This window comes from Ahaetulla prasina, chromosome 1 (assembly GCF_028640845.1).
Source record: "Ahaetulla prasina isolate Xishuangbanna chromosome 1, ASM2864084v1, whole genome shotgun sequence".
Classification (NCBI taxonomy): domain Eukaryota; kingdom Metazoa; phylum Chordata; class Lepidosauria; order Squamata; family Colubridae; genus Ahaetulla; species Ahaetulla prasina.
In genome coordinates this window covers 4,844,666-4,872,533 of record NC_080539.1, presented here as the reverse complement: position 1 = coordinate 4,872,533, position 27,868 = coordinate 4,844,666, and the positions used below count along the sequence as shown (strand labels likewise).

Here is a 27,868-nt window from a genome sequence, read left to right as displayed (position 1 = left end):
TACTTTAAAAAGCTGCGTCTTAGTAGTCTTTCAGTTACGACCATTCGTTTAGTGACCGTTCAAAGTTATGATGGACCGCCCAAAAGCTACAGTACTTACAGGTAAGTCCTCAACCAACAACCAGAATTGAGCTCAAAACGTCTGTTGCTTAGTGAGTTTTGCCCCATTTAAAAACATTTATGGCCACAGTTGTTAAGTGAATCACTGCCCCATTGACTTTGCTTGTCAGGTCGCAAAAGGGGATCAAGTGACCCCAGGATGCTGCGACCATCATAAATATGAACCAGTTAGCAAGCGTCTGAATTTTGATCATGTGACCCTGGGGATGTTGCAACGCTCATAACTGTGAAAAACGGTCATAAGTCACTTTTTTCTTCTTTCTTCTTGTAGCTACAATCACTAAATGAACGGTTGTAATTTGAGAACTACTTCTATACAACTTCCCTCCTTACAAATGCAAGAGAAACCACTGGATGGAAAAGGAACAGGGTTATCCCAAAAATAATGAATCACACCATACTAAATGTGCTGCTCGGTAGCAGAGTTGTCGACCCCGATTTTGGGACATTAAGCGAGAACTATCCTTGCAATTTTCTGTATCACCGTAAAACATTTTGATTTAAAAACTGGAGATACGATTTCTAAAAGGATGTAATTAAGAAATATCATCTGCAAAATAAAAATAAAAATTGCAGCAGAGTAGTCCCGTCTTCTAAGGAGTATTTCTAAGGAGCTCCAGATTTCCTGCCAGCCTCTGTCGTTTTTTTGGCCGACTCCATTCCATCTTTGCTTCGTTTTACTGAACGTTAGTCAAAATTGTGGCTGCTTTGTGCTATATCTTCAGTCTACTCTGAATTTTTTTCTGGCGTTTTTTCGGTCTTCCTAGATAATATATATTTTTTAAAGTGGTCGAAATATTTAAGTTCACCCAAGCCCGTTGATATCTTTATTTCATTTCTTGAGAGTCCCAATTCTTTCTGGACTCACTTCAGTTTGCTATTTGAGGAAATGAGATAATTATATCCATCTTATTGACAGGAGTCCAAACCAAGGGAATGATGGCTTATTCGTGACCAGCATAGTTCATAACCTAAGGTGAAACGTGGCCTGAAGATCTTCCTGCTTATGCTGTAGCATCCATGTGGATAGCAACATGGAACGAAAATATTCAGTATATTTTTCTAGTGTTCGATATAAAAGGAAGTTGTCTGCCAAGTATTCTGTACAATGGCCCCATTCTCAAACCCCCAAATCTTCCCTAAAACAGGAGTAGTAGTAGACCATAGTTAGCGCCAGAAAAGAATTTTCCTTCCGCCAGTCCTTCCGCTATCGTCTCCATCTGTTGAAAAGAAAAGAAAAATGCCTGACAACTTGGCCTTCAAGTTTGAAAACTGCCAAAGGCTGAGAAACATTGAATTAGAGTAAAATGTTTTATTCTAAAGATTTATATGGGGTCTTTAATGCTCTCTGAGCTTGGTTGTTTTTTCTAAGGGGTTCATTACCCAATTGGGTAATACCAGAAGGGAGTTGGGTTTGTGGAGGGATGAGGAGGAGGAGAAAGAGGAGGAAAAGGAGGAGAAAGAGGAGGAGGAAGAAGAAAATTATGACAACTGTAGGGTGCTGCTCTCTAAGCTTGATGATTTCCTTGCAGACATACAGCAGTGGCCAAAATTGTGGAAACCTTTTGGGAAAAACTGTATTTTCTAAAACTAGCTAATAACACCACTTTTATTTTTGCAGTAGTACCATAAAATTATACATCAATGGAAAGATCATTTAATCAAGAATGTAATGCAATAACTTCTAGGAAGGATTTGCTATTAGAACAGCAGTTACAGTATAAAGACGAAAAGTGAAACACGTAGAAAAAACGAAATATACAAAAATGATCACCATAGAAAAAAACGAGACAAGCAAAAATCAGTTAATACTTCGTTGGGTAACCTTTAGCATGAATGACGGCCTTACAACGTCTTCCCATGGAGCAAACCAAGTTCTGCAGCTGTTCTAATGTGAAACCAAGATTGAAGGATGGCTTCGATTAACTGGGTTTTATTGCTGGGTCGCTTCTGACTAACCAGTTTCTTTAGTCGGCTCCCTAGATTTTCAATGGGGTGAAGGTCTGGGCGCTATTCCCAGGCCATTCCAGCAGTGGAATAGGATGATCTTGAAACTCTCTCCCCCCTAAAAAAAAGTGGTATTATTAACTATCAAACCTCAAAAATACACTTTTCCCAAAAGGTTTCCACAACTTTGGCCTCTCTGTTTATGTCCAAGCGGTTTCTGCCCTGACACTGTTGGTGGGCATGTTCTTGTCGGTTCTTTATTTAGGCTGTTGCTTATAATTTATTTGTTTGGCTGAGTGTGGTGGTTCCTTGATTGGGGTCCCGCACTGAGAGGGCAAGCCTCATATATATATAAACAAAGAGAATGCAAACCCTCCACCCTTCTAGCACTGATGTTGTTCTCTAGTTGGGTAATGAAACATCTGCAAGAAAACAACGCACATCAGGGAGCCACAACGACCCCACAGTTTTCCTCCCCCCACTTTCTCTTTCTTTTTCTCCTCCTCATCTCCTTGTCTTCCTCCTCTTCTTTACAACCCACCCCCCTTTCCTTTCTAGCATGGATGACATTACCTAATTGGGTAATAAAATGTCTGCAAAAAAAACCATACCAAGCTCAGAAATTGCCAGGGGACCCCCAGTTTCCCCTCCTCCTCCTCCTCCTGCTTGGACCCCAAAGTTCAACCCCCGAGCTACAAATATTCTCTTCTATTGGTAAATATTTATATTGTATAAAATATTTTTAAAATAGATTGGACAGGAGAAAGAGAGAGAGAGTAACCACAGAAACTAATTGTGTATTAAGAGTCCATTGGATCAGTGGCTACAGAAACGGAATAAAAAATAAAAACAAAACATGCATACAATTACATGTATGCACGTAATTACATTCACATACAATTATATATATGTATCTTACATGTAACCCTGCAGACAAGAAATTAAAAGATGCTTGCTCCTGGGGAGGAAAGCTATGGCAAATCTAGACTGTACTAAAAAGCAGAGACATCACCCTGCCAACAAAAGTGCGCATAGTCAAAGCTATGGTTTTCCCAGTTGCAATGGATGGCTGTGAAAGTTGGGCCATAAGGAGGGCTGAGCACCAAAGAATGGAGGCCTTTGAACTCTGGTGCTGGAGAAGACTGCAAGGCCATCCAACCAATCAGTCTTAGAGGAGATCAACCCTGATTGCTCTTTAGAAGGTCAGATCCTGAAGAGGAAACTGAAATACTTTGGCCACCTAATGAGAAGGAAAGACTCACTGGAGAAGAGCCTAATGCTGGGAAAGATTGAGGGCAAAAGAAGAATGGGACGACAGAGAACGAGGTAGCTGGATGGAGTCACTGAAGCAGTCGGCTTTAATGGACTCCAGAGGACGGTAGAGGACAGGAAGGTCTAGAGGAACATTGTCCATGGGGTCGCAATGGGTCGGACACAACTTCGCAACTAACAACAACAATTACATGTGCAACTCCACCAGTTATGGTAAGGCCTGGGATGCGCTCAGCAATGATGACATTTGAGCCTGACCATCTTAATAAAACAAGACAGAGGAAGCGGGGGAGGGAAAGCTTACATCCGGAGACATTTGTCCTTCCCTCCACTTGCTACTCGTTGGCCATCGGGACTCCAGTCTACTGCAAACACCTGGAAAGGAATGTATCACAAAAGCCGATCAGCAACTGCAGTGAAGAAGTTGAAACAGCTTTAAGCTGAACCCCTCCCTGCCTAAACCCAAGGGAGAAAACAGAAATATGTTTCTCGGGGATGGCATTTATGGAATTTCAAACCCATCTTGAGAACTAGAAAATTTGTATCGCTCAAGAGCTGCTACTTTGCCATCCAGAAAAGCAGCCAGTAAAAGAGTGCTTGGTACAATACTACAGTCTATACAATCCTACCCTCACCTGTTGCTCTACAGATCAGTGTTTCTCAACATCAGAAACTTTAGGAAGAGTGGACTTCAAGTCCCAGAATCCCCCATCCAGCATGCTTTAAGAGGGGAGGACTTCCACTCCCAGAATTCCCCAGCCTGCATGCTTTACGATGGCTGGACTTCTACTCCCAGAATCCCCCAGCCAGCATGCTTTAAGATGGGTGGACTTCCATTCCCAGAATTCCCCAGCCAGCATGCTTTAAGAGGGGAGGACTTCCACTCCCAGAATTCCCCAGCCAGCCTGCTTTAAGAGGGGAGGACTTCCACTCCCAGAATTCCCCAGCCTGCATGCTTTACGATGGCTGGACTTCCACTCCCAGAATTCCCCTGCCAGCCTCCTTTAAGATGGGTGGACTTCCATTCCCAGAATTCCCCAGCCAGCATGCTTTAAGAGGGGAGGACTTCCACTCCCAGAATTCCCCAACCAGCCTGCTTTAAAAGGAGTGGACTTCCTCTCCCAGAATTCCCCACCCAGAGTGCTTTAAAATGGGTGGACTTCAACTCCCAGAATTCCCCAGCCAGCATGCTTTAAGATGGGTGGGCTTCAAGTACCAGAATTCCCCAGCCAGCACGTTTAGATGGGTGGATACCAGATATCTAAAGGGAATTCTGGAAGTTGAGGTCCATATACAGTATTTCAAAATGTTTGACAAACACTGTTCTAGATCAGGGGTCTCCAACCTTGGTCCCTTTTAAGACTTGTGGACTTCAACTCCCAGAGTCCCTCAGCCAGCAAAGTCCACAAGTCTTAAAGGGACCAAGGTTGGAGAACCCTGTTCTAGATGACCACCAACCCCATCCTTCTTCCAACCGTCTTATGTCGTTGAAGGTACCCTAAGACAATCGGAGGGGGGGACCAGTCATACCTCATCGGCATGTCCAGGCAGGTCAACGGCGAGCTTCTGCGTCTTGGCGTCCCACACTTTCAGGGTGCTGTCGCTGCTTCCGCTGACCAGCAGACGGCTGTCGGCCGACCACGCAATCTGGTACACGGCTGAGACGTGTCCCCGCAGGGAGGTAAGATACCTGGGGTCGGAAAAAAGGCCAGTTACGGTGGGAATTCCCCGCCCCACTCATTTCCCCTAATACATCTCTTTTTATTTTTCTTATTATTGGTCGTCCTTGCCTTACAACCATTCGTTTAGTGACTGTTCAAAGTTACAACAACAACACGGGGAAAAAAAATGAATTGCAACTTTTTACTCACCTATGACAATTTCACTGACTTGTACCTGATCAAAATTTGGACTTGCTTGGCAATGGACTTATATTTATGACCGTCGAGTGTCCTGGGGTCATGTGACCCCATTTTGCGACCTTCTGACCAGCAAAGTCAACAGGGAAGCTGGATTCACTTAACAACCGTGTTGCTAACTTAACAACGGCAGTCATTCGCTTAACAACCGTGGCCAGAACGGTTGTTAAAATGGGGCAAAACTCATGTGCTGCCGGTTCTGCTTAGCAACGGAAATGCGGGGCTCTGTGGTCGTTAAATCGAGGACTACCTGTACTGTATGCATTCCTGCTCCCAACAGAATTGTAATATGAAAAAGGAAAAAAATCCAGGCTGGAGACTCCAGTCTCGGCAATTTTTAAGACTTGCGGACTTCAGCTCCCAGAATTCCTCAGGCAGCCATGTTGGTTGAGGAATTCTGGGAGCTGAACTCCACAATTTTAAAGTCACCAAGATTGGAGATCCTGGGGGCTTCCGGTGGCTCCGTTTCGTTAATGGCAGTCTATTTTAGACCGCCAGTTCTGTGTGATTCTGTAGAGCTGTTTAGACAGCGTTAATCTGCTGTCAACAGCTTGTAAATCTCTACCCTCGGGCAAAGAGGGGGAGGTGAGCATTCGGGCTGAAGTAGAGCCCCCAAGGAAAGCCCCAGGAAGATTTCTGGTGGTTTTTTGGGAACGCTCCTTCTATAGCTCGAAAAAAGCTCCAGAATCCAGAACGCTTCTGCAAATGGCAGAACAAAACGCAGCGTCCATCTCCGTGACTGATGGATTACTGAAGGATTGCTAACACGGACAGAGCCGAAAACAGGAGCGCTGGCATTTGATTGTAAGATGATTTTAACTCCCTGACAGAGAAGGTATTCAAGAGTGGAGATGAGGAAAGATGGCGTTTTGTGTATTGAAAGTGAAAGCTACGCTAAGTGAAAGCTAAGGAAATGCTTATTACAATTGCTGGCGTGGAACCTTTAAGAAGAATATAACAAGATATTTTTTAAAAAAAAAATGGAATTTTTTTTAAATCTCTTTTTTTAATTATCTTTTTCTTACAGTGTTTAAGAAGAAAAGCTTATTGAATTTTTTTTTCTTTTTTTCTCTTTTTTTCTTCTTCTTGGTATTACATAGTTTTAAAATGGCCTTTAAGCAAAGAGATTTAACCACTTCTAAAATATTGGAAATTTCTTCACTTCAGATACGGAAATTGAAAGAAGATATTAAAGACAGTCTAAGGAATTTTTTACAGGAGCTTATGGAGGCTAATCTCTCAGAAATAGATAAAAAATTTAATGAAATGGAGAAAGAAATACTGGATTTTAAAGATATGGTGGAAGAGCAGAGGAGGGAGATGAAAAAATTAAAGGAATCAATTACCCCATTATTGTTATCTAGTATTCAGACAGAAGAAAGACTGGATGAACTTAACCAAATTAAGGGTAAGGGGTTTAAGAGAATATAAAGAGGAAAATTTGAAAGAGATTTTTATTCAGGCCTTTGCTCAGATAGAGGGAGTGGAACCAGAAGATTTTGAAGTTAATATTGAAAAAATTTATCGTGTTAATTCTTGGTTGGCAAGGCAGAAGTGTTTACCGAGAGATGTGGTTATATATTTTACAAATAAGAAGATCAGGTATGGAATTTTGCAAGCATTTTATAAAAATAAATTTCAAATATTAGGACAAGATATAATAATGATGAAGGAAATTCCTCCTAAAATGTTAAGAAAGAGAAAAGAATTTGCCTTTTTAGTGGATGAGCTTAAGAAACATCAGATATATTTTAGATGGGAGGTTCCAGCTGGTTTAACAGTGAATTATAAAGGAAGAAAGTATTTTCTCAATACAGTTTGTAAAGCACGAGATTTCTACACTAATGTATTAAAGATTGGGAACTCTTTATTAATAGATGTTAAGTTGAATGGTGAATAGATGGTGGAAAATGTGTAAGACAGAAGAAGGGGAAGGAGAATGTTTAATTCTATTATATATGATTATGATTAATTTTTGTAAATGATTTATTTTGGATATAAAGGTGTAATTTTAGGGGTACTATTTGATATATTTCAGGTATAAAGGAATAGGAAGATGGAATATTGTTTAACTTTGGAGGATAGATAGTAAAATTTAGGAATTTGGATTAAATATTATATTTAAGAGATGGATGTAATGTTGTTATATGGCTAATTAGAATTTAATTGTTATAATAGATATATTTTGGATAAGTTATAGGTGTAATTTTAATAATGTTATTTGATATAAGCAAGGTAAAGTGAAGATTTTAATTATTATAATTGATATATTGGATATTTGTAATATTATTTGATGTATATAAATGTCAAAGATGTGAAAAGATGGACTATTGTTTACCCTTGAAGGTTGGACAGAAAAATTTAAGAAATTAAGTTGGAAATATGAACTATTTTTGAGAGACTGCTTAAGGAAGAAAGACATTTTAGAAGAACCCTTGGTGAATATTGGAAGATGGAACGTTGTTTTGATATTGATTGATGAAGGTTGGATATTAAAAACTATGTACTTTATTCAAGAACAAACACCAACTCAATCGGAAATTTCTGAGAACTCTAGGAGTGGAATGGTCTGATATATAATGGATTGGAAAAAATGTATTTTCTTTGTTTCTGGGGGGAGTTGAGGTTTTAAGGAGTGACTATGGATTATGATTTGTGTTATATTTTAATTTTTGTTGTTAGTTTTATACCCTGTATTCGGTTCTGGGAAGTCCCGGGGGGTGGTGGGAGGAAGGGGAAGGGAGGGGAGGGGATGAGGTAGAAAATGGATTGATGGTCAATGTACAAAGATGATCGAAGACGTATAATTAATGTAAGATCAGAGCTGCCTGGCTACCACTTCAGAATGACGGGAAAGAAGGAAGTAGAAGAGAGAAGGAGGTAGGAAAGAGAAGAGGAGGAAGAGGAAAGGAAGGAAGAGGGATAGAAGAGGGAGAAGAAAGGAGTAGGGAGGAAGGAGGAGAGGATGTAGATAAGAGAGGGGGAGGATGGTTGTGGAAAGTAGAAGAAGGTAGAGAAGGAGAGTTAAAGGAAGGGGGTGGTGACCGGGCAGGTCTGATTAATTGTATATGATGGTACATTAAATATGTTATTGGATATGAATGTTAAAATAAAACTTTTTTAAAATCCAAGATTGGAGATCCTGAACACTACAAGTCACTCCAGAAACATCCTCCAGAAAAACCTCACCACATCTGGATCGATGTGTTCCAGAGCAGGGGTCTCTAACCTTGGCAATTTTAAGACTTGTGGACTTCAACTCCCAGAATTCCTCAGCCAGCTTAGCTTAGCTGACTGAGGAATTTTGGAGTTGAAGTCCACAAGTCTTAAAGTTGCCAAGGTTGGAGACCCCTGTTCCAGAGGAAGGAAGGAAGATTCCACAACGTTCCAGAAACCCCCTCCCCAAAATTCAACCTACTTCCCGGTCCGTCCATCCCACAGCTTGATTGACTTGTCGAAGGACGCGCTGGCGATGGTGCGGGTGTCAGGGGAGAAGAGGACCTGATTGATTAGCGCTTGATGGCCCGTCATTCTCATCAACGGCTTCTTATCTTCCGCGGGAAGCCAGAGAAACAAGGTGAAATCATCCGATCCAGAGACGAGCCTTTCCGGTCCTTGGCCCTGAGGAAGAAAAAGAGCACCAAAAAAAAAAAAAAAAAGTGACTTCTGTGTGGAAAAGAGAAGATTTTGAAACAGCCATGCATTTGGGATAAATTTATCAATCCAGCGTAGAACTTGAGCCTTTGGAACTCACTGCCACAAGAACATAGCAAATAGGCCCGATGTTTCCAGAAAACGCCACCCTGTATATAATAATATTGTCATAAGTCAATTATATAATATATGATTGACTTATGACAATTGAGCCCAGCCCTTCTGTTGCTAAGCGAGGCAGTGGTTCAGTGAATTTTCCCTCATTTCTTGTTAAGTGAATCACTGCGGTCGTGAAGTGAAGTGAGGATGTTCTGCGGCTGTTAAGTGAATCCGGCTTCCACCCTTGACTTTGCTTGTCAGAAGGTCGCAAAAGGGGACGCTGCGACCGTCATAAATATGAGTCAGTTGCCAAGCGTCCGAATCCACGGGGATGCTGCAACGGTCGTAAATGTGAAAAATAGTCCCAAGTCCCTTTTTTCAGTGTCGTCGTAACTTTGAATGGCCACTAAACCAACTGTTGTAAGTTGAGGACCTCCTCAATTTATAACCTGAGCACACAACATGAGCCTTTGGAATTCACTGCCACAAGAATGTATGTGACCCGATGATTCCAGATTAAATTTAAAACATTTTATTAACACAGTTGGAAAACTTTGGGGTAGCAGCAATGGAAAACACCTTCTCATATAGAAATAGTCCTTGTCTTAGAACCATTCATTCAGTCACTGTCCGAATAGCACTAATAAGTGACTTGTGACTGGTCCTCGCACTTACGACCATCACGGTATCTCCATGGTCACGTGATTAAAATTCGAGCGTTTGGCAACCAGCATGTATTTATGATATAAGCAGCATCCCACGGTTATGTGATCCCCCTTCTGAGACCTTCCCAACGGAGTTCCGGCGAGCGAAGTTAAATCGGGGAAGCTGGATTCATTTAATGACCGTACAATTCACTCAACCACTTCAGCGATTCACTTAAAACCGTCGCAAAAAAGGGTTATAAAATAGAACGCCACTCTTCCGAACAGCTGCTTCGTTTAGCAACTGAAGTTCTGGTTTCAATTGTGGACACAGATCCTGCCGGATCTGTATTGCGAATGGAGACGGGTAGCAAAACGTTACGTGGAATATTCTGATTTAAAAGATCTACCCAGCCAGCCCTGAGGTTCAGTCTAACCTCCTCCTAAATTAAGCTTCAAAATCATAAATTTAATTTGAATTTCACCCTCCTTTGCAGCCTTTAAATGAAAAAATTCATTTTTAGAAGTGGCCTCCAGTGAGATGGAAAAAAAAAAGGGGTTGCATTAACTGTGAGCTCCATCTGATAATTTTAAAATTTATTCTATAAATATTGGGCAGCGGCTTTTTTTTTTTTAATTGAAGCATCATGATCAACTATGGTTTGATTGCGACAAGCTAGGTTCACGGCAGAAGTGCAGTAGGCTGATCACGACGAATGTAAACTAAAAGTCAAACAATTTTTGAAGACCTTCCCCATCTTAAATATCCAATGTCCAATTGCCAAAAAATCTATCTATCTATCTATCTGTCTATCATCTATCTATCCATCTATCTATCTATCTATCTATCTATCTATCTATCTATCTATCTATCTATCATCTATATCTATCTATCTATCTATCTATCTTATCTATCTATCTATCTATCTATCTATCTATCTATCTATCTATCTATCTATCTATCTATCTATCTATCTATCTATCTATCTATTATCTATCTATCTATCTATCTATCTATCTATCTATCTATCTATCTATCTATCTATCTATCTATCTATCTATCTATCTCTATCATATCTATCTATCTATCTATCTATCTATCTATCTATCTATCTATCTATCTATCTATCTATCTATCTATCTATCTATCTATCTATCTATCTATCTTCTATCTATCTATCTATCTATCTATCTATCTATCTATCTATCTATCTATCTATCTATCTATCTATCTATCTATCTATCTATCTATCTATCTATCTATCTATCTATCTATCTATCTATCTATCCATCCATCTATCTATCTATTATCTATCTATCTATCTATCTGTCTATCTATCTATCTATCTATCTATCTATCTATCTATCTATCTATCTATCTATCTATCTATCTATCTATCTATCTATCTCTATCTATCTATCTGTCTCTACATCTATCTATCTATCTATCTATCTATCTATCTATCTATCTATCTATCTATCTATCTATCTATCTATCTATCTATCTATCTATCTATCTATCTATCTATCTATCTATCTATCTGGGACTTACCCTGATTTGATTGTACCTCAATAGTGCGTTTTGCTTGATCTCTGCCACTGTAGGAAAAGCAAAGCAAAAGGAAGGATAAATAGGATGTGTGGACGTTACAGGTAGTTCTTGCTTAATGACGGTAATTGATCAGAATCAGAATAGAGCTGGAAGGGACCTTGGAGGTCTTCTAGTCCAACCCCCTACTCAAGCAGGAGACCCTAGACCATTTCAGATTAGTAGTAACTATCCAGTCTCTTCTTAAAAACCTCCAGTGATGGAGCACTCACAACTTCAGGGTGCAATTCAAGGTGTTGGTTACCACCTTTAAAGCGCTCCATGGCATAGGACCGGGTTAGTTACGGGATCGCCTGCTGCCACCAATTGCCTCCCAGCGACCTGTGCACTCTGATAGAGAGGGCCTCCTCAGGGTACCATCAGTCAAACAATGCCGACTGGCGACGCCCAGGGGGAGGGCCTTCTCCGTGGGGGCTCCTGCCCTCTGGAACGAGCTGCCTCTGGGGTATGCCAACTCCCCGACCTCCGGACCTTCCGACGCAAGTTAAAGACCTTTTTGTTTTATCGTGCAGGGCTGGCCTAACGTATTTTAAATATGGGTTTTATTATGATCTTATCACTGTTTTATTCGTTTCGGCCTTAATTGAATTTGGATTTTAAAATTGTTTTTAATTTTTGTAACTCTGTTTTTATTTGGCTGTGAACCGCCCTGAGTCCTTCGGGAGATGTGTGGTATATAAATTGAATCAATCAATCAATCAATAAATAATAAATAAATAAATAAATAAACTTCTGGAGGCAAGTAGTTCCACTGATTAATTAGCCTCACTGTTAGGAAGTTTCTCCTTAATTCCAGGTTGCTTCTCTCCTTGATGAGTTTCCATTGTTTCTTGTCTTGCTTTCAGGGGCTTTAGAAAATATGTTGCCCCCCTCTTCTTTATGGCAGCCCCTCAAATATTAGAATACTGCTATCATGTCCCCCCCGGTCCTTCTTTTCTCTAGCTAGGTGATACCCAGTTCCTGCAACTGTTCTTCATATGTTTTAGTCTCCAAGCTTTTGATCGTCTTAGTTGCTCTTTTTTGCACTTTTTCTAAAGTCTCAACTTTTTTCCTGTAATGTGGGGATCAAAACTGGCTGTAGTATTCCAGGTGTGGCCTTACTAAGGCTTTATAAAGCGGTGTTAATACTTCACCTGATTTTGATTCTATCCCTGTTTATACAATCAAGCATTGTTGGTTTTTTTTGGCTGCTCCCCCACACATAAGATAACCTTAATTGTCATTTACGAAATCCCTCCTTCCAAAAGCATGATGTTTGGGGAATTCTGGGAGTTGAATTCTACCCCTCTTAAATCATGCTGGCTGGGGGATTCTGGGAGTGGAATTCCTCCCATCTTAAAGCAGGCTGGCTGGGGAATTCTTGGAGTGGAAGTCCTCCCCTCTTAAAGCACGCTGGCTGGGGAATCCTGAAAATGGTAGTCCAACCCTCTTAACACATGCTGGCTGGGGAATTCTGGGAGTGAAAGCCCACCCCTCTTAAATGTCCCAAAGTTGAGAAATATTGAACAAGGGAATTCAAAACTGCGAGATTCTCTTACATGATCCGCTCAAATCCTGGGGATTGATAGAAGCCTTGGCCGGCTCAAACGCTCCTGTCCGGAGGACGTAATCCGTGCTCAGGGCCATAGTGTTAACCCAGTGGGCGTGGCCCTGTAAGGTGCGGCACAGGATGCCCTGAGGAGGACAAAAAAAGCAAGCCATCAATCACTTCATTCTGTCGTGACTACAGCCCCCAAACCTGGCCCCATGCTCGAAAGTGACTCCGAGAGTGAGGGGGAAGGGCCGGTAAAGCTTACCTCGGGAGCACCGATTCCTTTGGCCCGGCTCCAGGAGCCAGAACCAGGCCAGTCGGAGGACGTAATGAGGCCGTTATCCCCTGATTCCTCCCTTCCCCAGGCTACACCTTCAGACCCAGCTGATAATAATAATAATCAAGCTTGGCTTGACCCGCTTCAGAAGATTAGAGAGGCGGCGTCATCAAAAGGAAGGGTGGGGCAGGAGCCCTCCCCCACAGGATATATAAGGAGCTTTGGGAACTGCTCTCACTCCACGGGAAGCAAAAGTTTAGCTGAACCGTTTCAAAAAGAGCTGAAAGTCTTGCTACGTGAGTCATTTGTTTGAACTTTGCCAGGCAGCTGCGATTTCTCTGCCAGGACTGATAAGAGCCGTGAATCCACTGGCTTGAAGGCCAGCTCGTGGGTCTGAAGTGGGGAAGGAGACAGAACACATTCATTCTGTGAAGAGCCCCCCGTCCTCTTGAAAAGATGTTAAAGCCCCCTTGATCCATCCCCCCAAATGTGGCTATCTGGACTTCCACAGGGGAGAAGACAGGAAGCACTACCTGGTCTAGTGGTTAAGGCATCTGGCTAGAAAGCAGGAGACGGTGAGTTCTAGTCCTGCCTCGGGCATGATATCCAGCTGGGTGACTTTGGGCCAATCACCAGGAGACGGGGAGTTCTAGTCTCCCCTTTGGCATATATAATATATAATAACAGAATTGGAAGGAAAAACATAGTTCAGGTGTCTTTGGAAAAAGCACCTTTGGGACAACCATGACCGGGGCTGCGGTGGGTATGGCCATATAGAATAAAGTAACAGAGTTGGAAGGGACCTTGGAGGTCTTCTAGTCCAACCCCCTGCTTAGGCAGGAAACCCTACACCACTTCAGACAAATGGTTATCCCAACCTCTTCTTAAAAACCTCTTAAAAGCATGAAAGCCAATGGGTGGCTTTGGGCCTGTATTTCAATCTCGGCCCATCCCACCTTACAAGGTCGTTGTTTGCAGGGAGGAAGGTGTGTTGGATATGCTCACAGCCTTGTGTTATTTGAAAAAAATAATAATAAAGGTGGGATACAAACAAATATATAAAATCATAAATAAACAAATTGGTAACTGAGCTGCGTTGCCCGGGCCAACGAAACCACCATGTGGACAACCATATGGACAACCATGCAGAGGTGGGAAGATGGGAAAAGAGGTGCCAAGCTATTTTTTTCATTTTATGTATTCAGTCTGCCTGCTGCCGGATTCCCCACGACCGGGCGACTTACGTCTTGGGCCCTCCAGACTTTGATGGTGCGGTCTTGCGAAGAGGAATATAATAAGCCGTCACCCCCCCAGCGGAGGCAGGTGATCGACTGAGTGTGGCTGGTGAGGATCTTGTCGCAGCGGCCGGCCACCGTGTCCCAGATTCGGACGCTTCCATCTTTGGAGGAGCTGGCTAAGTAGCGGCACTCAGGATTCCTGAAGGCAGAGTTAAAGAGAGAGATAGAGATGATAGATAGATAGATAGATACGAGAGAGAGATGAGAGATGATAGAGAGAGATAGAGAGAGAGAGATAGATGAGATGATAGAGAGAAGGAAGATAGAGATAGATGGAGATGAGAGAAAGAGATGAGAAATAGATAAATGATCGTGAGAGAGTGTTGAGAGAAATGATGATAGATAGATAGATAGATAGATAGATAGATAGATAGATAGATAGATAGATGACAGAGATGAGTGACAATAGAGAGATATAGATAGAGATGACAGACAGATTGATGATAGAGAGAGACCGAGATGTTAGATAGGTAGGTAGGTAGGTAGGTAGATATGAGATAGATGAGATGAGATGATAGAGAGATGAGATGGATGGATAGATAGATAGATATGATAGAGATGATAGAGAGATGAGATAGAGATGAGAAATAGATAAATGAGAGAGAGAGAGAGAGAGATGATAGAGAGAGAGAGATGACAGATAGATTAATGATAGAGAGAGATGATAGATAGATAGATGATAGATGGATAGATAGATGATAGAGATGATAGGTAGATAGATAGATGATAGAGATGACAGAGATGATGAGATGGATGGATGAGAGATAGATAGATAGATAGATAGATGATGGATAGATAGATAGATGATAGAGATGACAGATAGACAGAGAGAGATGAGAGAGAAATAGAGAGGGGAGGAGAGAGAACTTGTGAAATTTGCCCTAAAAATAACTGAAAACAGGCAGTTTCAATAACTCTAACCCACTCAGTTGCAGAAGGAAAAACAGAAACGGTTCTGGCCTCCATCTTGACTTTTCGGACAATCTAATGTACAGGATTGGCCTTTTTTCCTCAGCACCTTAGGTGGAAGTGCAGTTGAAAACGACAGGAATCACAGGAAAGAAATAATTGCAGGTAGCCCTCATCTTGCCACCACAACCAAAGCCCAAAATTAGTGTCGCTAAGCGAGAAACGTGTGAAGCGAGCGTTGCCCCATTGGACGGCTTTTCTTGCCACACTTCTCAAGCGAATCGCCGGAGCGGTTAAAATTAGTCACACCATTTTGGAGTGAATCTGGCTTCCCTCTTGACTTGGTTTGTCAGAAGGTCGCAAAATGGGATCTCGTGACGCCGCGAGACACGGCGACCATCCTAAATAAGCAGTGATGCATTGCTACTGGTTCGCACCGGTTCGGGCGAACTGGTAGCGGCGGCAGGCGAGGTTCCGCCCACCCGCTCAGACGCTTCTGTGCATGTGCAGAAGCGTCATGGGCGTAAGCACGCCCATGAACGAACCAGTAGCCACGGGATTTGAAACCCACTACTAATCATAAATCACATGACCAAGGGGATGAGGCAACGGTCGTAAGTGTGGAAAAACGGTGATAAGTCACTATTTTCAGTGTCATCGTAACTTCGAACTGTCGATAAACGAACTGTTGTTAAGTCGAGGACTGCCCACAATGGCGATTTAAGCCGAGATGGCGGTTTAAACTAAAACTGTTATTTAAGCCAGTGGGTGGCTTTGGGCCTGTATTTCAATCTCGGCCCATCCCACCTTACAAGGTCGTTGTTTGCAGGGAGGAAGGTGTGTTGGATATGCTCACAGCCTTGTGTTATTTGAAAAATAATAATAATAAAGGTGGGATACAAACAAATATATAAAATCATAAATAAACAAATTGGTAACTGAGCTGCGTTGCCCGGGCCAACAAAACCACCATGTGGACAACCATATGGAGAACCATGCAGAGGTGGGAAGATGGGAAAAGAGGTGCCAAGCTATTTTTTTCATTTTATATATTCAGTCTGCCTGCTGCCGGATTCCCTACGACCGGGCGACTTACGTCTTGGGCCCTCCAGACTTTGATGGTGCGGTCTTGCGAAGAGGAATATAATAAGCCGTCACCCCCCCAGCGGAGGCAGGTGACCGACTGAGTGTGGCTGGTGAGGATCTTGTCGCAGCGGCCGGCCACCGTGTCCCAGATTCGGACGCTTCCATCTTTGGAGGAGCTGGCTAAGTAGCGGCACTCGGGATTCCTGAAGGCAGAGTTAAAGAGAGAGATAGAGATGATAGATAGATAGATAGATAGATAGATAGATAGATAGATAGATAGATAGATAGATAGATAGATACGAGAGATAGATGAGAGATGATAGAGAGAGAAGGAAAGATAGAGATACGATGGAGATGAGAGATAGAGATGAGAAATAGATAGATGATCGTGAGAGAGAGTTGAGAGACAGAAATGATGATAGATAGATAGATAGATAGATAGATAGATAGATAGATAGATAGATAGATAGATAGATAAATGGATGAGAGAGATAAGAGACAATAGCAAAATATAGATAGAGATGACAGATTGATAGAGAGAGACGGAGATGTTAGATAGGTAGGTAGGTAGGTAGGTAGGTAGGTAGATAGATATGAGATAGATGAGAGATGATAGAGAGATGAGAGGGAGGGATAGAGAGGGATATGATAGAGATGATAGAGAGATGAGAGATAGAGATGAGAAATAGATAAATGAGAGAGAGATGAGAGATGGATGGATGAGAGAGATGACAGATAGATTAATGATAGAGACGGAGATGATAGGTAGATAGGTAGATAGATAGATATGATAGATAGATATGATAGAGAGAGAGATGAGACAGAGATGATGATAGATGGATGGATGGATAGATAGACAGACAGATAGATGATGGATAGATAGATAGATAGATAGACAGAGAGAGAGAGAGAGAGAGAGAGATGAGAGAGAGAGAGAAATAGAGAGGGGAGGAGAGAGAACTTGTGAAATTTGCCCTAAAAATAACTGAAAACAGGCAGTTTCAATAACTCTAACCCACTCAGTTGCAGAAGGAAAAACAGAAACGGTTCTGGCCTCCATCTTGACTTTTCGGACGATCTAATGTACAGGATCGGCCTTTTTTCCTCAGCACCTTAGGTGGAAGTGCAGTTGAAAACGACAGGAATCACAGGAAAGAAATAATTGCAGGTAGCCCTCATCTTGCCACCACAACCAAAGCCCAAAATTCGTGTCGCTAAGCGAGAAACGTGTGAAGCGAGCGTTGCCCCATTGGACGGCTTTTCTTGCCACACTTCTCAAGCGAATCGCCGGAGCGGTTAAAATTAGTCACACCATTTTGGAGTGAATCTGGCTTCCCTCTTGACTTGGTTTGTCAGAAAGTCGCAAAATGGGATCTCGTGACGCCGCGAGACACGGCGACCATCCTAAATAAGCAGTGATGCATTGCTACTGGTTCGCACCGGTTCGGGCGAACTGGTAGCGGCGGCAGGGGAGGCTCCGCCCACCCGCCCAGACGCTTCTGTGCATGTGCGTGAGCATGCCCATGAACGAACCAGTAGCCACGGGATTTGAAACCCACTACTAATCATAAATCACATGACCAAGGGGATGAGGCAACGGTCGTAAGTGTGAAAAAAAGGTGATAAGTCACTGTTTTCAATGTCGTCGTAACTTCAAATTGTCGATAAACGAACTGTTGTTAAGTCGAGGACTGCCCACAATGGCGATTTAAGCCAAGATGGCGGTTTAAACTAAAACTGTTATTTAAGCCAGGGGTCTCCAACCTTGGCAACTTTAAGCCTGGTGGACTTCAACTCCCAGAATCCCCCAAACAATTTTGTTTCTACTTGGAAACCGCTTCTGGACTTTGTGCTTGAGGTGGGGGGAAAAAATTGAAACTTTTGATTTTGGGTTTTACTAAATAGATATAAATGCCCAATTTTTGGTCACGTGAGCTGTGGAACTACTTCGACGATTGTAAGCGTGAAAGCTGGTCATAAGTCACTTTTTTCCATGCCGTTACGAGTGGTTGTAAGTTGAGAACCACCTGCATATGCTTCTAGTCCTCGTGAACCTCAGTGTTCCCAGAGTTGCGTGCTCCACGGGGGGTAAGATGGCAAAGCTGGCTGGGGAATTCTGGGAGTTGAAGTCCACCAGGCTTAAAGTTGCCAAAGTTGGGGACCCCTGATTTAAGCCACGATTGCAATTTAAGCCATGATTAGAATTTAAGCCACGACTGTAATTTAAGCTCCCCTAGTTTAGAGGTGCAGAGCCAGGGAAGACTGAGGTGAGGGGATGGGGATAAGGGGCTGGAGTGGTGACTTACAAATGCAGAGGTTCCCAGCACAGCGAAGTGATCCACTTGGAGTGACCCACCAGGATACGGCCAATCTGGAGCCCGGTGCTCGGATCCCAGAGCATTATCTGCACAGAAAGTACAAGGGACACGTTAAGAAACATTTTCTCACAATTATTTATGTGTTTGCGCAGAGGTGGCTAAATAGACTGTTTTGATTCAAGAGAATAATACAATTTTGTTTCTACTTGGAAACCGCTTCTGGACTTTGTGCTCGAGGTGGGGGAAAAAATTGAAACTTTTGATTTTGGGTTTTACTAAATAGATATAAATGCCCAATTTTTGGTCACGTGAGCTGTGGAACTACTTTGACGATTGTTAAGCGTGAAAGCTGGTCATAAGTCACTTTTTTCCGTGCCGTTACAACGAGTGGTTGTAAGTTGAGAACCACCTGCATATGCTTCTAGTCCTCATGAACCTCGGTGTTCCCAGAGTTGCGTGCTCCACAGGGGGTGGAGGGGTAAGAGGGCGCACAACCCACCTCAGGTAACAGAAACAAAGTCGAAACCAGTTTTTACCTGCCCGTTCTTACACCCGGATGCCAGCTTCCTTCCGTCGGGTGACCAAGCAATGCTCAGCACCCAATGGCGGTGACCTGTGGAAGTATGAAGAAAAGGAGAGTGACTGGACAAAATCTACCAGTCCATGAACCTGTCATGCCCCCCATCGGAGTCTGAATCCGAAGGGGAAGAGGAACGGCTGACAGAGAGTGAGAGAGTGGATCCATTGGCTGTGGAAAAAAACTGGGGAAGGGCAAAGTCAGGCTGGGCAGAGCAGGGGAGAGGTAGAACAAGGGAGAGGGGATTCAGATGAAGATCAAGGCCCACCCCTCTCCTCATCGTAGGCAGCGCAGGGAGGAACAGAGAAGAGAGCAACGTGGGTTGCGTGGCTTACGAGGGAAGAAAGGGACCCGACCCTATTTACAAGGCACAGCTGCTGCTGGAGTTTAAAAGGAAAGGGAAACGGGAGGGGCGTTTGTCAGGAACAAACACTGAGTCTATCTGGTGTTTCTTTGAATCCTGGCATTCTTCCCAACTGGCTTGATTAATTGCCGTGCTACCTTACTTGTGGAATTCCTTATTTTGGCTGAGGAACTCTGGGAGTTGAAGTCCACAGGTCTTAAAGTGGCCAAGGTTGAGACCCTGTTTTGCTGGCTGAGGAACTCTGGGAGTTGAAGTCCACCAGGCTTAAAGTTGCCAAGGTTGGAGACCCCTGCTTGCTGGCTGAGGAACTCTGGGAGTTGAAGTCCACAGGTCTTAAAGTGGCTGAGGGAACTCTGGGAGTTGAAGTCCACAGGTCTTAAAGTGGCCAAGGTTGGAGACCCCTGCTTGCTGGCTGAGGAACTCTGGGAGTTGAAGTCCACCAGGCTTAAAGTTGCCAAAGTTGGGGACCCTGATTTAAGCCAAGATGGCGGTTTAAACTAAAACTGTTATTTAAGCCAGGGTCTCCAACCTTGGGCACTTTAAGTGGACTTCAACTCCCAGAATCCTCCAGCCAGCATGGCGTAGATCAGCGGTCTCCAACATTGGCAACTTTTAAGACTTGTGGACTTCAATTCCCAGAGGAACTCTGGGAGTTGAAGTCCACAAGTCTTAAAGTGGCCAAGGTTGGAGACCCCTGCTTTGCTGGCTGAGGGATTCTGGGAGTTGAAGTCCACAAGTCTTAAAGTGGCCAAGGTTGGAGACCCCTGCTTTGCTGGCTGAGGAACTCTGGGAGTTGAAGTCCACAAGTCTTAAAGTGGCCAAGGTTGGAGACCCCTGCTTTGCTGGCTGAGGAACTCTGGGAGTTGAAGTCCACAAGTCTTAAAGTGGCTGAGGAACTCTGGGAGTTGAAGTCCACAAGTCTTAAAGTGGCCAAGGTTGGAGACCCCTGTTTTGCTGGCTGAGGGATTCTGGGAGTTGAAGTCCACAAGTCTTAAAGTGGCCAAGGTTGGAGACCCCTGCTTTGCTGGCTGAGGGATTCTGGGAGTTGAAGTCCACAAGTCTTAAAGTGGCCAAGGTTGGAGACCCCTGCTTTGCTGGCTGAGGAACTCTGGGAGTTGAAGTCCACAAGTCTTAAAGTGGCCAAGGTTGGAGACCCCTGCTTTGCTGGCTGAGGGATTCTGGGAGTTGAAGTCCACAAGTCTTAAAGTTGCCAAGGTTGGAGACCTCTGGCATAGATCAATGTTTCTCAAACATGGCGCCTTTAAGATGGCTGGACTTCAACTCCGGCTGGGGAATTCTGGGAGTTGTAGTCCACCCGCCTTTCAGTGGCCAGGACTGGGGAGCAGTGGCCTACCCTGTAGCCCCCCTTCCACAGGTCAAGACTCACCTTTGGCTGTAAAATGCGGGGTCTCCGTGTTGAGGTCCCAGAAGCGGACGGTGGTATCCCCAGAGCCGCTAGCCAGGTACCTGGGGAAACATAGTCTCATGCTGACAGAGCCAAGGTATGGCAGTGACCAGAGGCCCTTCGGGGGTCAAAAAAGTCAAGATGGCAGCCGAAGCCCCCCCAGTGAGCCCTTCAAAGTAGGCCAGACTTAGAAGCTGAAGTCATACAGATGAATAATAGAAGGTCGTCCTCCACTTACAACTAAATTTTTTTAACTCTTTAAGTGAGGCATATGTGACGGAGGCCAATTTTGTCATGGTCGTTAAGTGAGACATTACAGGATTGGCGACCTTCCCCCTTGACGTTGCTTCTCGGAAGGTTGCAAAGGTGACCGCAGGACTCCATACCCATCATAGTGTTGGACTCTCAACCTCAAACGGCCATTAAACAAATGGTCATTAACGGAGGACTACCTGTACAACTTTTATTACAGGTAATCCTCGACTTACGACCACAACCGAGCCCGAAATGTTCACTGTTAAGCGAGATAGTTGTTAGTGAGTTTTGCCCACTGTTATGACCTTTCCTGCCACCGTTGTTAAGTGAATCACTGCAGGTGTTAAAAGTTTAGGAACACCGCTATGAAATGCATTTGACTTCCCCCATGGACTCTTATCATGTGATCACCCAGGACCCTGCAGCCGTCATAAATGTGAGTCAATTGCCAAGCATCCGAATTTTGGTCAGGTCGCCTGTTGTGACCCAGGCCCAAGTAGGTAGTAATAAACTCAGTCTGTGGAAAAACAAACTTTATTCGAACAGCTGGGAATGACTTCATTCCCAGCGTCGTTCAACTCAAAGTAAAACAAATGCCTCCCAACACAAATTCCTCAGTTATCTCACAAACCTCAGTCCAATTAGGCAAACTGCCAAAGGCCCCTTCCTGGCAAATGTCCTGAAGCCACAAAAACAAAGACCTACACGAAGAAGAAGGCGCAGCTACAACGTTGTTTTCCAGCAAAGCTGAAATGCCGTTGTTGGTCTTTTAAGCCTTATGGGAGGGGCCAATCATCTCTCGGCCTTACTCCTGAGTTGTCCTCTCTGCCTGAGCTGCTCTTGCCTTCTGGCAGCTCTTCTCATGCGTGCATTAGGAACAGGCTCCTCCAGTTCCTCTGCCTCACTACTATCAGTCTCTGGAGGCTCTGGAGTCCGCACCTCACTTCCCGATGGCCCTGGCCTCACCTCTGCCTCATCACTGTCTGACTCCGTTGCCATCTCCGCAGGCTGCTGGCAGACCACAACATCACCCTGGAGATGCTGCAATGGGCATGTGTGTGAAAAACGGTCATAACTTTGAATGGTCACTAAAGGAATGATTGAAAATCAAGGACTAGCTGCATAGTTTTATTTATTTGTGTGTGTGTGTGTGTGTGTTTCCCCATGGACTTTGTCATGTGATCAGAAGACCCGGGACACTACAGCCGTCATACATGTGAGTATACACATACATAAATATATGTAGTTATACATAGTTATACAGATAGTCCTCAACTTACAACAGTTCTTTTAGTGACCGCTCAAAATTACAGCATTGAAAAATGTGGCCATTTTTTCACACGTCCATTGCAGTGTTCCCGAGGCTTGGTAAGTGACTCCTATTTATGACGGTCGCAATGTCCCAGGGTCACACCAGGGGTGAAATCCAGCAGGTTATGACAGGTTCTAGAGAACCGGTAGAGGAAATTTTGAGCAGTTCGGAGAACTGCCAAATATCACCTCTGGCTGGCCCCAGAGTGGGGTGGGAATGGAGATTTTGAAATATCCTTCCCCTGGAGTGAGGTGGGAATGGAGATTTTGAAATATCCTTCCCATGGACTGGGGTGGGAATGGAGATTTTGCAGTATCCTTCCCCTGGAGTGAGGTGGGAATGGAGATTTTGAAATATCCTTCCCCTGGAGTGGGGTGGGAACGGAGATTTTTGCAGTATCCTTCCCCTGGAGTGGGGTGGGAATGGAGATTTTGCAATATCCTTCCCCCTGGAGTGGGATGGGAATGGAAATTTTGCAGTATCCTTTCCCTGGAGTGGAGTGGGAATGGAGATTTTGCAATATCCTTCCCCTTGGAGTGGGGTGGGAATGGAGATTTTGCAGTATCCCTTCCCTGGAGTGGGGTGGGAATGGAAATTTTGCAGTATCCTTTCCCTGGAGTGGAGTGGGAATGGAGATTTTGCAATATCCTTCCCCTTGGAGTGGGGTGGGAATGGAGATTTTGCAGTATCCCTTCCCTGGAGTGGGGTGGGAATGGAGATTTTGCAGTATCCTTCCCCTGCCACGCCCACCAAGCCACACCCACAGAACTGGTAGTAAAAAAAATTGGATTTCACCGAGTCACATGATCCCTTTTTATGACCTTCTAACAGGCAAAGTCAATAGAGAAACCAGATTCACTTAACAACTCTGTGACTAACTTAACAACTGCAGGGATTCTCTTAACAACGGTGGCAAGAAGGGTTGTAAAACAGGACACAATTAACCTAACGAACATTTAGAGGCAGACGAGAAGAGGCGAGGCTCAATTTAGAGCCGAAAAGTGAAGGTAGCCAAAAACTACAGGGTCGTTTTTGTATGATGGATAGCAAGAGAAATTCTGGGTTCAACTGTCGTCGTAAGTTGGGGACCACCTATACTTATGTCCACAGTTGGGGATGTGAACTCCCTGCCCTCTGGCCCCCCGATTTGCTTACTTTCCGGTGGGGCTGAAGGCAACCGAGATGACGGCCTCGCTGTGGCCCTCCAAGGAGCTGGTGCAGCGGGTCACCGCTCGCACTCGGAACACGGCCTGGGGCTGGTAGACAATCTCGACCACCCGCTCGGTCTCCAGGGTCAATCCGGCCAGGGTCTTCTGCAGGGAGGCCACGATCTCGGACTCCTGGACGTAGAAGGCCAAGGGGACGGGCTCCTCCTTGGAAGGGAAAAGATGGGGAGGGGGCAACGGTTGGTCTGCTGCAAGGGGCAGCAAGGGGTGAGAGACAGAAGGGAAGGGAAGGTAACCTTTATGGTCATTTCTTACTGGGAGCAGTGAAAGGGGAGGAAGGAAGGTCACAGGAAGTAGAAGGAGGAGGAGGGGGAGGAAGGAAGAATGGATGTAGGAAGGAGAAAGAGAAGGAAGGAAGAGAGGAAGAGAAGAGAGATGGGGAGGAAGGAGAAAGAGAGGAAGGGGAAGGAGAAAAGAGAAGGAGGAGGAGAAGGAAGGAAGGAAAAAAAGAATGAAGGGAAGAGAGGGGGAGGAAGGAAGGATGGAGGAAGGAGAAAGAGAAGGAGGAGGAGAAGGAAGGAAGGATGGAAGAAGGGAAGAGAAAGGGGGAGGAAGGAAGGATGGAGGAAGGAGAAAGATAAAGAGGAGCAGGAGGTGAAGGAGGGAAGGGAAGGGAGAGGGGGAGGAAGGAAGAAGGGAGGAAGGAGAAAGGAGGAGGAGAAGGAGGAAGGAAGGAAGAAGGAAGAGAGAGAGAGGGAGGAAGGAGAAAGAGAGGAAGGGGAAGGAGAAAGAGAAGGAGAAGGAGAAGGAAGAAAAGAGAGAGGGGGAAGAAGGAAGGATGGAAGAAGGAGGAGAGGCAGGGGTAGGAGAAAGAAGGAGGAGAAGGAAGGAAGAAGGAAGGGAAGAGAGAGAGAGGAGGAAGGAAAGACGGAGGAAGAAGAGGAAGGAGAAAGGAGGAGGAGAAGGAAGGAAGGAAGGAAGGAAGGAAGGAAGGAAGGAGGGAAGGAAGGAAGGAAGGAAAGAAGGGAGGGAGCCCACCCCCCATTGTACCTTCTCCAAGAGGGTGTTGCAAACCAACTGGAGCTTTTCCGGGGTGATATCAACGGGGACATCAAACGGGGCCCCCAGAACCTCCCCGCCTTCATCTTTGAACTGGATCAGGAGCCGCTCAATATCCGCCGTCATTTGGAAACCGTGGAGGGGCTTCCTTCTTCTTCGCTCTCTGGCCTGGGAACCAACAGGGAGGAAAACCAAAACTCAAAAGGTCCCCACCGAAGGTCTCTTCCTCCCTCCAAGCTCTCTTGGGGCACCCCCTCCTCTAAACGAACACCCCCCACCCCTTTCCCCACCCTAGACGTTCAGAAAAAGTCCAATTAGCTGCTGGGAGCCAAAATAGGGAAGAGGTTGAGGAGGAGGAGGACATCGGCTTTCCAGGCGAGACCAGAGACCTACGTGGGTATGTCGAAAATGTCAAGAGGGAGGCAGGCAATGAGCTATTTTAAAAGGGGCTTTGCTCCCGTCTTGACTTTCTGGTTCTCCCCTCCACCCAGAGATGGTCAGGGGTCAGGGGTCTAGGGTCAGGGGTCCTAGGTCAGGGGTCTGCAAACTTGTCTCTTTTAAGACTTGTGGACTTCAACTCCCAGAGTTCCTCAGCCAGCTTTGCTGGGAGTTGAAGTCCACAAGTCTTAAAAGAGACAAGTTTGCAGACCCCTGGGATAGGGGGATAAAGATGCCAAATGCAGTCTGAATGTCTGGCTGTTGGGCGAGAACCACTTGAATATATTCTATAACTGTCTGGTTCGGTTCTGCAACAAGAAAGACACAGACTTCAGAGGATAATTAGAACTGCAGAAAAAATAATTGCTACCAACCTGCCTTCCATTGAGGACCTGTATACTGCACGAATCAAGAAGAGGGCAAATATTTGCAGATCCCTCGCATCCTGGACATAAACTGTTTCAACTCCTACCCTCAAAACGACGCTATAGAGCACTGCACACCAGAACAACTAGACACAAGAACAGTTTTTTCCCGAAGGCCATCACTCTGCTAAACAAATAATTCCCTCAACACTGTCAGACTATGTACTGAATCTGCACTACTATTAATCTTCTCATCGTTCCCACCTCCCATTTCCTTCCACTTATGAATGTATGACTGTAACTTTGTTGCTGGTAATCCTTATGATCTATATTGATTGTTTCCTGATTGCTTAATTGTAGCCTATGACTAAATAATAATAATAATAATAATAATAATAATAATAATAAATAATGATGATAATAATAATAATAATAATGATGATGATGATGATGATGATGATGATGATAATAATAATAATAATAATAATAATAATAATAATAATAATAATAGTATCAGAGTTGGAAAGGACCTTGGAGGCCTTCTAGTCCAACCCCCTGCCCAGGCAGGAAACCCTCCACCATTTCAGACAAATGGTTATCCAACATTTTCATAAAAATTTCCAGTGTTGGAGCATTCACAACTTCTGAAGGCAAGTCGTTCCACTTATTAATTTTTCTCACTGTCAGGAAATTTCTCCTTAGTTCTAAGTTGCTTCTCTCCTTGATTAGTTTCCACCCGTTGCTTCTTGTTCTACCCTCAGGTGCTTTGGAGAATAGCTTGGCTCCCTCTTCTTTGGGGAAGCCCCTGAGATACTGGAACCCTGCTTTCATGTCTCCCCTAGTCCTTCTTTTCATTAAACTAGACATACCCAGTTCCTGCAACCGTTCTTCATATGTTTTAGCCTCCAGTCCCCTATTTATTTTATTTATTTATTTTATTAATTGCATTTGTATACCACCCTTCTCCCGAAGGACTCAGGGCGGTTAACAGCCAATTTAAAAGATACAATATATATACAATAAAAACAAAACTAAAATTTATATAAATAGTGGCCAAAATTAAAAACTAAGTAATATAAAAACTAAAACCCCATTTAAAATTACTTAATCAGGCTAGCCCAGCTTGATGGAATAAAAGAGTCTTCAATTCACGGCGGAAAGTCTGAAGGTCGGGGAGTTGGCGAAGCCCCGGAGGCAGCTCGTTCCAGAGGGCAGGAGCCCCCACAGAGAAGGCCCTCCCCCTGGGGGTCGCCAGACATCTACCCCTAATCATCTTTGTTGCTCTTCTCTGCACCCATTGCTTCTTGTTCTACCCTCAGGTGCTTTGGAGAATAGCTTGACTCCCTCTTCTTTGGGGCAACCCCTGAGATATTGGAAGACTGCTATCATGTCTCCCCTGGTCCTTCTTTTCATTAAACTAGACATACCCAGTTCCTGCAACTGTTCGTCATATGTTTTAGCCTCCAGTCCCCTCATCATCTTTGTTGCTCTTCTCTGCACTCTTTCTAGCTAACTACCATCAAGTGTTGTATCATTAAGTGTTAAATTTGTATCCTATGACCATCGTTAAGTGTTGTAAGTGTTGTACCTTGATGAAAGTATCTTTTATGTACACTGAGAGCTTATGCACCAAAGAGGAATTCCTTGTGCGTCCAAGCATACTTGGCCAATAAAAAATTCTATTCTATTCTAACACCATCGGCGTTGACAACATCCCTGTCCGTCAATTGCAAAAGGCAGCGTTGGGTGGAACAGCTGATAATCCTGCCAGGAAACTTTTAATATGATTAAAGCAAGAATATCTACCTGTCTCGGGTCCTTGGGAAGGACTCGATAAGGGGATAAAAAGAAAAAAAAAATCCAAAATCCAAACCTGAACATCTGCCTGACTGGGCGACCAAGCACAACCAGGGTGAGAATGAGATGTAGGGGGAACCCTGAGCAGGGGGTCAGACTAGAAGACCTCTAAGGTCCCTTCCAAACTCTGCTTATCCTCTTATTGCTTGGGACTGTTGTTCCTTCTCCGCTCCCACCCCCAGGACGGCATGTCTCCATCTCCCCCCCACCCACTTTACAAAAGATGGGGAGCTCCCTGGCCTCCCCCTCCCAACTTTGCAAACATCACCCTTCCAAACCTGCAGCCGGACGCCTCTGCTTCCACTTGCCTCCACGTGGGAAAGGGGGGCTCTACGTCATCAGTCCGCGCCGGGCACAGTTCTAACTCGGCTGCCACCTGCTGGAGGAA

The 27,868-nt window shown here is 44.3% G+C and overlaps 1 protein-coding gene across 3 annotated transcripts; it reads right to left on the bottom strand.

The window, feature by feature from the left end:
• Positions 1-633: 633 nt before the first annotated feature.
• On the bottom strand, positions 634-27,868 carry NLE1 (notchless homolog 1). 3 transcript variants are annotated; one of them, XM_058164043.1, is made up of 13 exons: positions 27,759-27,868; positions 24,812-24,988; positions 23,751-23,968; positions 21,011-21,090; positions 19,219-19,295; positions 18,671-18,768; positions 16,375-16,567; positions 12,802-12,937; positions 11,207-11,253; positions 8,676-8,878; positions 4,869-5,028; positions 3,643-3,713; positions 634-1,339 (listed from the first exon to the last, which is right to left on the bottom strand). In XM_058164043.1, exons 2-13 carry the CDS (start codon positions 24,944-24,946, stop codon positions 1,327-1,329), a joined length of 1,431 nt encoding a protein of 476 aa, XP_058020026.1. In that variant the 5' UTR covers positions 24,947-24,988; positions 27,759-27,868; the 3' UTR covers positions 634-1,326. The 3 variants fall into 3 exon arrangements, with proteins under 3 accessions (XP_058020026.1, XP_058020024.1, XP_058020025.1); XM_058164041.1 differs by lacking the exon at positions 16,375-16,567 and adding an exon at positions 14,316-14,508; XM_058164042.1 differs by lacking the exons at positions 16,375-16,567; positions 27,759-27,868 and adding exons at positions 14,316-14,508; positions 25,633-25,956.